Below are 11,194 nucleotides of genomic sequence, written 5' to 3'. Positions count from 1 at the left end.
TTAATCTGTTTATATTATAAAGTTATGATTCTATCCGGTCATATTGAAAGCGTGAAACCATAAAGCATAAAATATCCACTTCATACGCAGGGGGTGACAATCTCAAAACTTAGTATATATAAAAAAAGGTGGGGAAAATTTTAAAAAATAAAGATTATGACAATTTAGTAACAAGAAAGCAATTAATGATTTGTTTACTGAATCCAATAGAAAACAATATGATAAAGTATTGAAGTGGGAGTTATCTTAGGGTATGATGAAGAAGAAGATTTGCTACCAGGGATATTGGGACTACATGGAAGAATTTGGTTAATAGAGAGTGGAGGAGAGGAAGTGAAGAAAATACGAAAGGAAACTCGATGAAAACTGAAATAGTAATCAACTATGAAATAGCAAATATCACTTTATTTAAAAATCCAGTAATTTTTCTTGGCTTATATCTATCTAATTGACATGTGTTGGGATTAAAAGTGCAAAACTAAATATCATTTCATCCTCCATAGTAACTGTATATTGATGAACCTGAAAAGACATATATGGAAGACAATGATAATCATATATTAATTAGTCCAACACTTAGTACACACCATGCCAATGTTGAATTTTATGTAATTTCTTTTTTCTACATCAGCTTGAAAATGCAAGCATAGTTTTTTGTTTTTACTCAATTGAAGATTCTATTTTATTCTCTTTTGTGTTGTCTATCAGAGATATATTTGATTAAAGATTTCAGTTGTACAAAATATGGTAGCGCACCTATTTTGTTCAATTACATCTTATAATTATCGTATCTAATTGTTCTAATATTATTTTTAGTTGTAGTCCTTCAAATGCAATACATTCTACTTCGTGATTTGTGATTTCTCCTAAAAGTATTTTTTTAAAAAACAAAAATTAAGGATGGAAATATATGGCTTGCTATCTTAACACAAACTCAGACCTGCAATAAGCAAAATGGAGTTTGACATCAATGAGAGTTCCACAACACAACATCGCTCTGAAATTACAAGAAGATGATGAAAAAAATAAATTATAACATTGAGAAATGTCGAAGCTGGTTGCTCTATCATGAATATATATATATACACAATATTAGAAAAAAATCCCACATTACATTAAAGTTTTGCTGTAGACCCTTGATTTATTAGAGTCGGGCTTGTTGAAAAGCATGGAACAAAGAGGTTTTCTCACATATTATATTTATAATATATTATTAATAATATCATCATCATATCATGATTAACAAATATCCCCTAATTTAGCTAGCTCTCTCCCTTCCCCCTAATTTTTTCAGATAAATCTACTACCAAATATAGAGTTGAACAAGCTAATATATACAAAACCCTGACATCATAAGAGCATAAAGAGACCACCTGATATTCCTTATTAGATTTGCAAGATTATATATACATAAGAATTCTTGAGATGAAAATCACTGAGAATGTGACAAAAGTAATCAACTATACTACAAGATGAGCATAATATTGCAACTGCACCCATAGTTGTCAGCCAATCTTCTCTGTGTTTGTGTCATCAGATGGCCATATGACTGTCTCCATTAACCTTTCACGCATCAGTTGCAAGTTCTCATCGGAAATTTGTTGATACATTTTCGCATGATCACATTTCTGGTCATCAAAAGGACTAAGTTTATTTTTTATATTGAATAAGCTGTGATTCTAAATTACATTTACGCATATTACCTTAATCCATTTACCATATAGGTGAAGGCGTGTAATCATCACTCTTTCCGCTAGATCTTGCTTCTCCTACAAATTTCACGAGGGGAGAACATGTAATTATGACTTCAGAATAAATTACTGCATTCTGATGAGGCTATCAATGTTACCTTCCCAAGAACACGTAGAAATTGTTTGCCATCACTTGGTTTGTTGTCTGCAACAAAACTGTAAGATATCATATGATTATAAGCATGCAGGCCATGATATGCATAGCACTAACATATGGGATAAAATATTAAAAATATGGAATTTAAATTGACTTACTTATGGAACCACATGTAATTTGGTGGGTTCATTTCATAAAGCTGGTGAAGAACAGTCCTTACGGCTTTGTAGGTGAAGTAATTGATAAGTTGCTGAAAGGCAAGAAGTTCACAGTTATGCCTCAAAAACACCATACACTCGAATAAACAGTAAACTCCTACTCCAGGTTTGGTTAATTATGTGTGCAGACAACCATCTCATACAAGATAACATTTAGCCAATATCCGAAAAGAATAAAATTTATAGAAGTAGCATAGCAATGGATTTACAACTTGAAAATCAGATTATGGAATCAATAGCTTAAGCAACATATTATCACTTATGGAAGCTAAGTTTTACAAGGGCTATTTTTAGATATTTCTCTCAATACATAGCAAATGGCTAACAGCATAATTTTTCACATTACTGTGATTAAGTCATAAGTACGTTAAACTGCAGCCCTGCAAAGAAAATGTATATAAAACTATGATCTATGTATGAGTTTTTTTTTTTTCCGGTAGCAAAAATACACAAGCAACATCTTGTAGAATCTTATAGGCAGGATCAAAAGCCAGATCTCATTACAATGTGTAATAAAGCACCACGACTCAAATACTATGTATGCCACTAGATGTTAGCGGAAGTTCCCTAGTTCATTCCACCAATACCATAAGGTAAAAATAACATCAACTGTCGATAAACTACCAAGTTCTCAAAAAGAAACAAGAAGGAGAATCGTCAGAGTAGTTTCTCAAGTTAGAAAAGCCATTTTCTCTGAATTAACATTCTGAATCCTAAGAATGTTTCCTTAAACAGATTCAAACTGAATGTCACCAATCTTGCATATCCAAGCAAAAGTTGAGCCCACTAAAACATTAAGCCACAGAGAAACTAACTAAATGATTCTACTAGTGCAGAAGGCATGACAATAACATTCATAAATCTTCCATAATCAGTTTTGAAGATTCTATTGGGAAATAACAAAACTGAAAATGGAATTTCCACAGAAATCAAATTCCTCCACCCCTCGCCCCCAATCACATGGTGACAGAACAGGATAGTCAGCAACTTTAAAAGTTTTCATAAAATAATGCATGCCTCCACTAATTGGTATTTAGCTATATTGAGTTAATCATTGTAGACATCATAGAGTAATTTTATAACATAGGAAACTGTATAACATGGACATCTAGGTGGGTTACAAATCAACACTGTACTACAACAGAGCATCAAGTTTAGTGACAGACACCTTTGTTCTACAACTTAGACTGGTGATTGGAAAAGAATACTACACTCATTTTACAACTGTCTACAACTTCAAGCGACAACTTTTAAGGATTAAGGTGATCTTTATACCATACTGCATTTGCAATATGACTTGCACTAGAAAGTTATTGACACAGGGAAAGGCTTTCTATTTCCACATTACTGGTGACAGCTTGTCATGATGTGCATCAGTCCATATCAATGTGTCATGAAAGGGTAGTCACCTGTAAAGACCAATACATTGTGGTATAGGCGTGTACCTTGCCTTTCCATTTTAAACATGTGTCTGACCATCTAAATTTATCACCTATTTTTTTTACTAAAGGTTAATCTACAGATTGGACACAAGGACAGCGAAAAATCAGTATTCTGCATTAGACAAAAGATCAACAATCAAGGCAACTCACAATGTATAAGCTTCCACAGTACTAACAATGTATGAGCTTTACATAGTACAGCCAATATATGGCTACTACAACATCTTCTTAATTATAAACACAGTATATGTTCCCCTATACTTCTATCGAGAACTCTGGGCTTATTTATTTTGCCAACATACAACATGTTCGTATAACATTAGTTTCTACAGAGAAATTCCTTGAAAAATGCAATGCACATGATATATAAACAAGACAAATATTTAAACTTTATGATCCAGATTTCTACAGGTTAGTTTCTACAGATTAAACAAAAAGGATGCTTATCTACATCATATGTTCCTAGGTCATCTACATCTCTTACCCAGTTTCTCTTGGATGAAATCAACTTAACCAGTTAAGAATTGCAAAAACTAAATGATACCCAACATCTGACTTCAGGAGAAACAACCTGATAAGGAATTTCATCTGAGAAGTATACACCTTAAGAACATCCCCTCCTGCTTTCCCGTTTGCCTTTTCCTCCCGTTCACTTATCACATCTCTCTAACCTCCTCTCAAGCCTCTGTTTCCCGCAAACATCAAATTCTAGAAAAGGAATATTTACACAAACTTTAGTTGTGTAAGATCCCAACATAAATGCTGCAACTCAATCTATAGAGAACTCTATGAAACTCAGCTCATTAGAAGAGAATTGTAGCTCCCACCTGAAAATCCCATTTTTTATCTCTAAACACTGCGGTGTAATAGACATGAATTGTGAACAATTCTCTAACACAAATCCCAGCCATTTTGCATATTTCTTGATGGCATTGGCGCCTCATAAATTAGCATGAACCATTTATTCCTTAGATTACTATATTTTTTTCAAAAAAAAAAAAGGCTTCTTTTCACAATAAGCTCCTCTAGTTAACCTGCTGATTTCTTCTAGTTGCAACCACCGCATACTCGTACAGATGTCATGATTGATTTAGGTGCTTATCAACCAAGTCCAAGCAGATCATTGCAATCCACACCCTCGTTGCCACATAACGGGTTCTTATTATTTTCATAAAACAGAGTAGCAACATTGGAGGGAGAGATAGAGAAAAAGGCAAGACAGCATCTATATCCATGCTTCAAGCATTCTTAATCCAACTAACTAATAAACACATTGAAGATATCTAGATGCTTGAACAGATTTCTCTATGCTTTCGTTAGTCTTGAACATATACCATGTCATTGTCCCAAATCCAACCATAAGGAAAAAGATAAAAAAAGGAAGACAAGCATAGAGATTTGCCTTATGGGCACATACATACTGCCAAAACATGTTATTCTTTTTTTTTTTCAAAAATCCTAGTGCATAAATACTTACAAGCACACCACAACCATGTACCTAAAACATAGATTCAAGTAACACAATTCCAGGGATTTTTCTTGTTTATTTTGAGAATAAAGTTGAGCAAATCTCATCCCAATTTAATCAATGTAAGAAAAAAAAAAAAGTGGCCCAGAGTAGCTGCTGTAGCTGTACTGTAGGAGTCCTTGACAGTCAGCTCTATATAAATCTAACAGCATCACCAAACACATAACAGATCAATAGAACTGTATAGGAACGATTCAATTAAATCACTTGTGGCAATATCTATTACTCATGGACGAAAGCAAAGAGAGGGGGTAAAGAGGAGTGGGAATTAGAGAGCAGTTCCACGTACCACACGAACATCCTCGAAGCCCTCTTCATACTGCCCGGCGAGTTCATTCACGACAATAAGGCTCCTGCTCCTGCTCCTGCTCTTGCTCTGCTGCTTCCTGGATCGTGCGGAGGGACGCCGGCCTTGCCAGGTGTCGACGAAGGAGCTGCTCAGCTCCAAAGAACCCGCCGACGACCTCGACGCCTTCCGGCATGTCGGGATCCTGTGAGCATCCCCGCTTCCCCTGAAATTGAGATTGGAGAGGGGGAGAGAGTCGACGCAGAGGCAAGCGGAGGGATGGGAGTCGACGGCAACGGAACCGATCACCATCGACCGAGCTCCCGCCATCTCACCGGCCCAGAACTCCCAATACAGCACCCGATCGAGACAGAGAGCAAGAAAGAATAGCTTCTCAATATCAAATTCTAACTAGAATCCAGAAGGGGCGAGGAAAATACTGCAAAAAGAAAAAAATAATTGGCAATCAAAGAGGAGCGGAACAGGGCATTCAAGACTTTTTTAGTCTGGGACGGAGAGAGAGAGAGAGCAAGGGGGGCACGTAATAATTGGCGAGAGGGTTTGGTTTCAACCGTCGCCAAACAAAATTCTGAGGTCCAAAGAGAGCAAGCACACCCCCCTCTCTCCGCGGCCGCCATCGAACAGCACGACTTTGAACGCTTTCGGTCAGCCAGGCTGCGCGCGGCGTCATGCGTGGCGAGGATTCATTGGACCGGTTGGATGCGAGATTCCAAAGCGAGCTGGGAGGATTCTCCGCCTGAGGCCCCACCGCCCCAGGAAATTGGAACTCGAGAAGTCGTTGAACGGTTTGCGCGCGACCTGATTGCGAGGAGCCGTGGCGTGTCGTCTTTGAGTTTGTATCCTTCCACGTATGCCGTGCAACGTGGAATCTGTGCGTTTGACCACGCAACAGTGTGGATTTCACATTTCATGTTGAACACAGAGCCAAATTTAGACGCCCGCTGGTATACTTACTCAAACACCAATTTAGACGCCTGCTGCCTCCTCGAAATCTTTTCCTTTAAGTTGGGGAAGTGGGGGACAGTGAGGTGGTGGACTAATAGGTCTCATTAAGAGTGCAAGTGCAATTCACATGCAAGCCAGTTCAAAAAATGGCTTTGTTTTTTTTTTTTTATAAAAAAAAAAGAAGATTGTGAACCTAATCCATGCACCTATGTGAAGTTCACATGTCAAATCTAAGCTACACTTGAGGCGGAATTGTAAACATTAAAAGCATTTTTTAGGCTATTTTTATGGAATCGAGCTGAAAATTTTGTAAAATTTGTAGGGGAATGAATCTTTTTTTTTTTGATGAAAAATGAATCTCTTTCTTCCTCACTTTTAGAAAATACAAACTAGATGGGCCTGATTTCTACAGAAGTTTCAACCCAATCTCCTAAGAATATCCAAGCAGGCCTAATATATGTTATACTTTTATCCAAAGCTGAAAGATATAGACGGCCCAGTCTAATTTCATGGCATCTATAAGAACGATACAATCAATCAGGCCAGTTCGGGATAGGACTGAACCGGTCAAAAACTCTAGGCATGCAACTCGAACATCTCGAGAGAAGGTCATAGGTCATCCAACAGAACCAATACGCACTGACTTATGAAATTAAACAAGGAAAATGCTTTAACCAAAAAATATTCAGGAAATCCATGCTCTGAAAATTAAGGCCCAGACATGCCAATTGGAGTCTGATTCAGCAGCCCCAAGCCTTCAACTGGACTTCTTTCATTGTCTTAGCAGTTGGATGCGATGGGGCAGTGCTATTTGAGGGAGGGATGATATCTCTATGTTTCTTATTTTGTCCTTTTTCTTTTCCTCTGTTTCTGTTTTGTTTGTTTAGCTGTATTCTCTTTATTCAATCCAAAAAAAAAAAACTGAACGAAGAAAAATCCAAATCCAGGAATTTCATGCTGAAGACCATATGATATCTTTTTTTTGATATAAAAGACCATATAATTTCATTCAGGCTAGCAGGAGTGACTACATAAAAACACTAACCTGCAGCTTCGAAGGTAAAGTAGCACATAAAAATGCAACTGCACCCATCTGCAATTGCTGGGAAAATCTTCTGTTAATTAAAAAATTAAACAGCCAGAGATTTTTCAAACCCGCATCTTCCATTGAAGCCATATGGAATAATAAAAGAACAGACCCTTGGTCAACATAGTGCAATAGCGCACAATTCCTGCTAAATTGCAGACAAAATGGTGAAAACACATTGCTTGATCCTAAGCAGCACAATGGTATGTTATTTAAACTAAATAAAAGCCCATAACAACTTCACAAATTAAAGCATACTGCATCTATTAAAAGCAAGCACCTCTGTAGCAACTAGACATCCAGCTGTCTATGCCTCATCCAAGTCGGATCATCTCCTATAAAATGCATGATAAAGACAAAACCGGCAAACAAAGAGTAAGCTAAATTGCTCAGCATTCTAAGCTTCCACCCTTTCAGGATCCTCAATAACAATTCCCTTGGCGGGCTTTGCGAGGTAGTCCGTGTACTCCTGGAATGGGGACTTGGTGAAGCGAGTTTCCCTCCAGAAGTCAGGTGTCAGGAATCCATAGGTCTTCATGAGACAATCAAAAGTGGCCTGCAACAACATTCATCACATTTTATAACACAACAAATCGACACTAAATCAAGCCTAAACTAAACTACGTGCAAGTCATCAAGATATTTATGTAGAGGCTAATAAATCTCTGATGAAATTATCACAGATAAAGGTGTTCAAATCAAATAGTAAAGATGGTAACATGGTAACCAGCAAGTGAAGAGAGGAGAGCAACATCATTTTCCATGGCTATAAAAATAGAAATATAAACTTTCAGCAATCTGTCATTAACCAAACCGGCTCACAGGACTGGGTGGTGTCTGGGTTGAGCTGCCTGCAACCCAGACCCAACCAAAACCCAACCTGCAGAAGCACAACCTACGTCAGCCCAAAATCTTAGAATATCTATTTACATATAAGATATTTTTGTCTTTGTGATTTAACAATATATAAATAACCATCTTATCCCTCTAGAGAGCATATAAGATTCAAAACTAACCTAACAAAATCAACTAGACCTGACTATTTCTTCAACCTAACCCAACTCTTATTTGGCTTAAATATGGTTGGTTAGAATAAATTCCAACGCAAGTCTGGGTTGGGTCGGTTAGGTTAAGAGATACAAGGTCTAGTTCCTAAAATCTCCCTCCCCTCCCACTACGCAGCACCGGGCCACTGAAAATATCAAGCTTGTCTTCTTTCAAATAGGAAATTAGCTCTTGAACTATATTAACGAAATAGTTCCGGAAACTCCTGGAACCATACTTTCATCTGATGTAAATTTTAAAACCAAACTGACTCTAATTATTTGTAATCCCCCATGACCTTAACGCTCCAATCTTACCCCTTCATAACTATTATTAGTTTCAATCACAATTTTCAACTTCATAAATCTTAGAATATGTAACATATATAATTTAGCATGCAAAAATCACCATAATATTTTCTTGCCCTGATCTTCTCACGCAGAAGTCATTAATAGGTAGTCTAAGATGATCGATATAATCTATTTCAATTGACGGGATTTCTTTTATAAGAAGATTAAAAAAAAGCAAACCTAAATTCACACTAGTACCCTTAGCTTCTGTTTTCTAAATCATGCAAAGTCAGGAACGTCGTTCTTAAATTGCATCCTCCTTCCAAACTATGTATAAGATGAAAAGTTAGCACAGGCATTTTTAGCGACCGTTGAGGTCAAGGTGAGGTTGGGCTCCGGCCCCCGTGTCCAGCACTACGAAAGAATTTTTCGCCCTCCGACCTCACCATTGATGAGGTCAGATGAGGTCAGGTGAGGTCAGGCTGCAGCCCGCGCATCCAGCGCTACAGGAAAATTTTCGCCCTCCGACCTTATCCTTGATAAGTCAAGGGAGGTCGGGGTCCGGCCCGCGCGTCCAGTGCTAGGGAGGATCTGCCACCCTCCGACCTCGTCCCCACCGGTCTCAGACAGCGGAGACGACTGCTTCTCCTCTAAGGTATTGTCCGCTTTGGGCGCGTCGTGCACTACCCTTGGGGGTCTGCATAGATACTAGCCCCTTCAGCGCGTCATGCGATACCCTCACGGTTTTGCCCCACAAAAGGTGCATCTAAAGAGAAAGGGGTTGCCCCTCTCCATTTAAGGAATCGACCTCTCCATTATCTAGTCGATGTGGGACTAAGTTCGGACCCTTTATTCCCACAACATAGCCCCCTCAGCAGAGGGGTCTGTGCCGGGGTCAAGGGCTCTCAATAAAAGCACCATTGTTGAGGTCAAGGTGAGGTCGGGCTCCGACCCACGCGTCTAGCGTTACGGAGGGATTTTCCGCCCTCCGACCTCACCATTGATGAGGTCAGGTGAGATCGGGCTCCAGCCCGTGCGTCCAGTGCTACAGAAAAATTTCCGCCCTCCGACCTCATCCTTGATGAGGTCAAGGGAGGTCGGGGTCCAGCCCGTGCGTCCAGCGCTAGGGAGGATCTGCCACCCTCCGACCTCGTCCCCACCGGTCTCAGATAGCGGAGACGACTGCTTCTCCTCAAAGGTATTGTCTGCTTTAGGCGCGTCGTGCGCTACCCTTGGGGGTCTGTATAGATACTAGCCCCTTAGGCACGTCATGCGCTACTCTTACGATTTTGCTCCACAAAAGATGCATCTAAAGAGAGAAAGAGGTTGCCTCCCTCCATTTAAGGAACAGACCTCTCCGTTATCTAGTCGATGTGGGACTAATTTCGGACCCTTTATTCCCACAACAATGATCATTGAGAAAATCAAATATCAAAAGCCCCTAATTCTATATCGAACAAATAGAATACCAGCAATCAAATCGTTCAAGACTTCGTTCCAGAACAGGAGCAACTGATATTGCATCACATAATGCAAACTAGCTAACCCGAAGCAAACATACTTCATTTCTAATCCAGTTAATAACAAATTAAAATATAAAATTGCAGTTTTTTCTTTAAAAAAAACAGCAGACTCGGCACTTACTTACTTCGACCGGTCTAATCAATCAATGGAAGTAAGAAAACAAAATATTTAATTTTCATAATCCAAACCTTGACAAAGTTTCCAAGGGTCTTGGTGGAACCACGAGATGACGTGAAAACATCCTCGATCCCTGCGAACTGGAGCACCTTCTTGGGTACACGGGCAGCGACGATGCCAGCACCACGGGGCGCCGGGACCATCCGAACGGTAACCGACCCGCACTTTCCGGTGACCTTGCACGGCACGGTGTGGGGCTTCCCGATCTTGTTCCCCCAGTAGCCCCTCCTCACAGGAATTACCGAGAGCTTGGCCAGGATGATGGCCCCGCGGATGGCGGTGGCCACCTCCTTCGAGCATTTCACACCGAGCCCGACGTGGCCGTTGCCGTCGCCGACGACGACGAAGGCCTTGAACCGGGTCCTCTGCCCAGCGCGGGTCTGCTTCTGGACCGGCATGATCTTCATGACCTCGTCCTTGAGCTGAGGGCCGAGGAGAGCGTCCACAATTTGGTGCTCTTTCACGGCGAGGGAGTGGAGGTAGATCTGCTCGAGGCTGTGGATCTTTCCCTCCTTCACCAAGCGGCCGAGCTTGGTTACGGGGACCCACTTCTCCTCCTCGTCCCGGCGGCCGCGCCGGCCACCGCGGCGGTCGCCCCTCCCGCGGTCCCCACGGCCACGGCCGCGGCCGAATCCACGGCCGAATCCGCCACGGTCTCCGCCTCTCTCCGCCATCAGGGGTGTGGGGATGTGGTGGGTTAGGGCTTTCGCCGGTGGAGAAGTGGAGGAGATGGAGCGCTGAGAGGGCGATGTGGCTGCAAGATGGGGAAGAGAGATATTTATAG

General features: G+C 40.5%; 2 protein-coding genes across 2 annotated transcripts; both read right to left on the bottom strand.

Moving 5' to 3' along the window:
* Nucleotides 1-1,275: 1,275 nt before the first annotated feature.
* LOC120109069 (chaperonin-like RbcX protein 2, chloroplastic) lies at nucleotides 1,276-6,624 on the bottom strand. The gene is made up of 5 exons (XM_039122802.3): nucleotides 5,326-6,624; nucleotides 2,007-2,098; nucleotides 1,850-1,907; nucleotides 1,704-1,769; nucleotides 1,276-1,628 (listed from the first exon to the last, which is right to left on the bottom strand). Exons 1-5 carry the CDS (start codon nucleotides 5,650-5,652, stop codon nucleotides 1,506-1,508), a joined length of 666 nt encoding a protein of 221 aa, XP_038978730.3. The 5' UTR covers nucleotides 5,653-6,624; the 3' UTR covers nucleotides 1,276-1,505.
* Nucleotides 6,625-7,433: 809 nt separating this feature from the next.
* On the bottom strand, nucleotides 7,434-11,176 carry LOC120109068 (uncharacterized). Its single transcript, XM_039122801.3, has 2 exons — nucleotides 10,422-11,176; nucleotides 7,434-7,931 (listed from the first exon to the last, which is right to left on the bottom strand). Exons 1-2 carry the CDS (start codon nucleotides 11,082-11,084, stop codon nucleotides 7,773-7,775), a joined length of 822 nt encoding a protein of 273 aa, XP_038978729.1. The 5' UTR covers nucleotides 11,085-11,176; the 3' UTR covers nucleotides 7,434-7,772.
* Between the last annotated feature and the right edge of the window lie 18 nt (nucleotides 11,177-11,194).

This window comes from Phoenix dactylifera, chromosome 9 (assembly GCF_051530095.1).
Source record: "Phoenix dactylifera cultivar Ajwa chromosome 9, Ajwa_hap1_PhDact_Kaust_v1.1, whole genome shotgun sequence".
In the NCBI taxonomy this organism is placed as follows: Eukaryota; Viridiplantae; Streptophyta; class Magnoliopsida; order Arecales; family Arecaceae; genus Phoenix; species Phoenix dactylifera.
The sequence above is the reverse complement of the archived record's forward strand: the minus strand, read 5'-3'. Positions and strand labels throughout refer to the sequence as shown.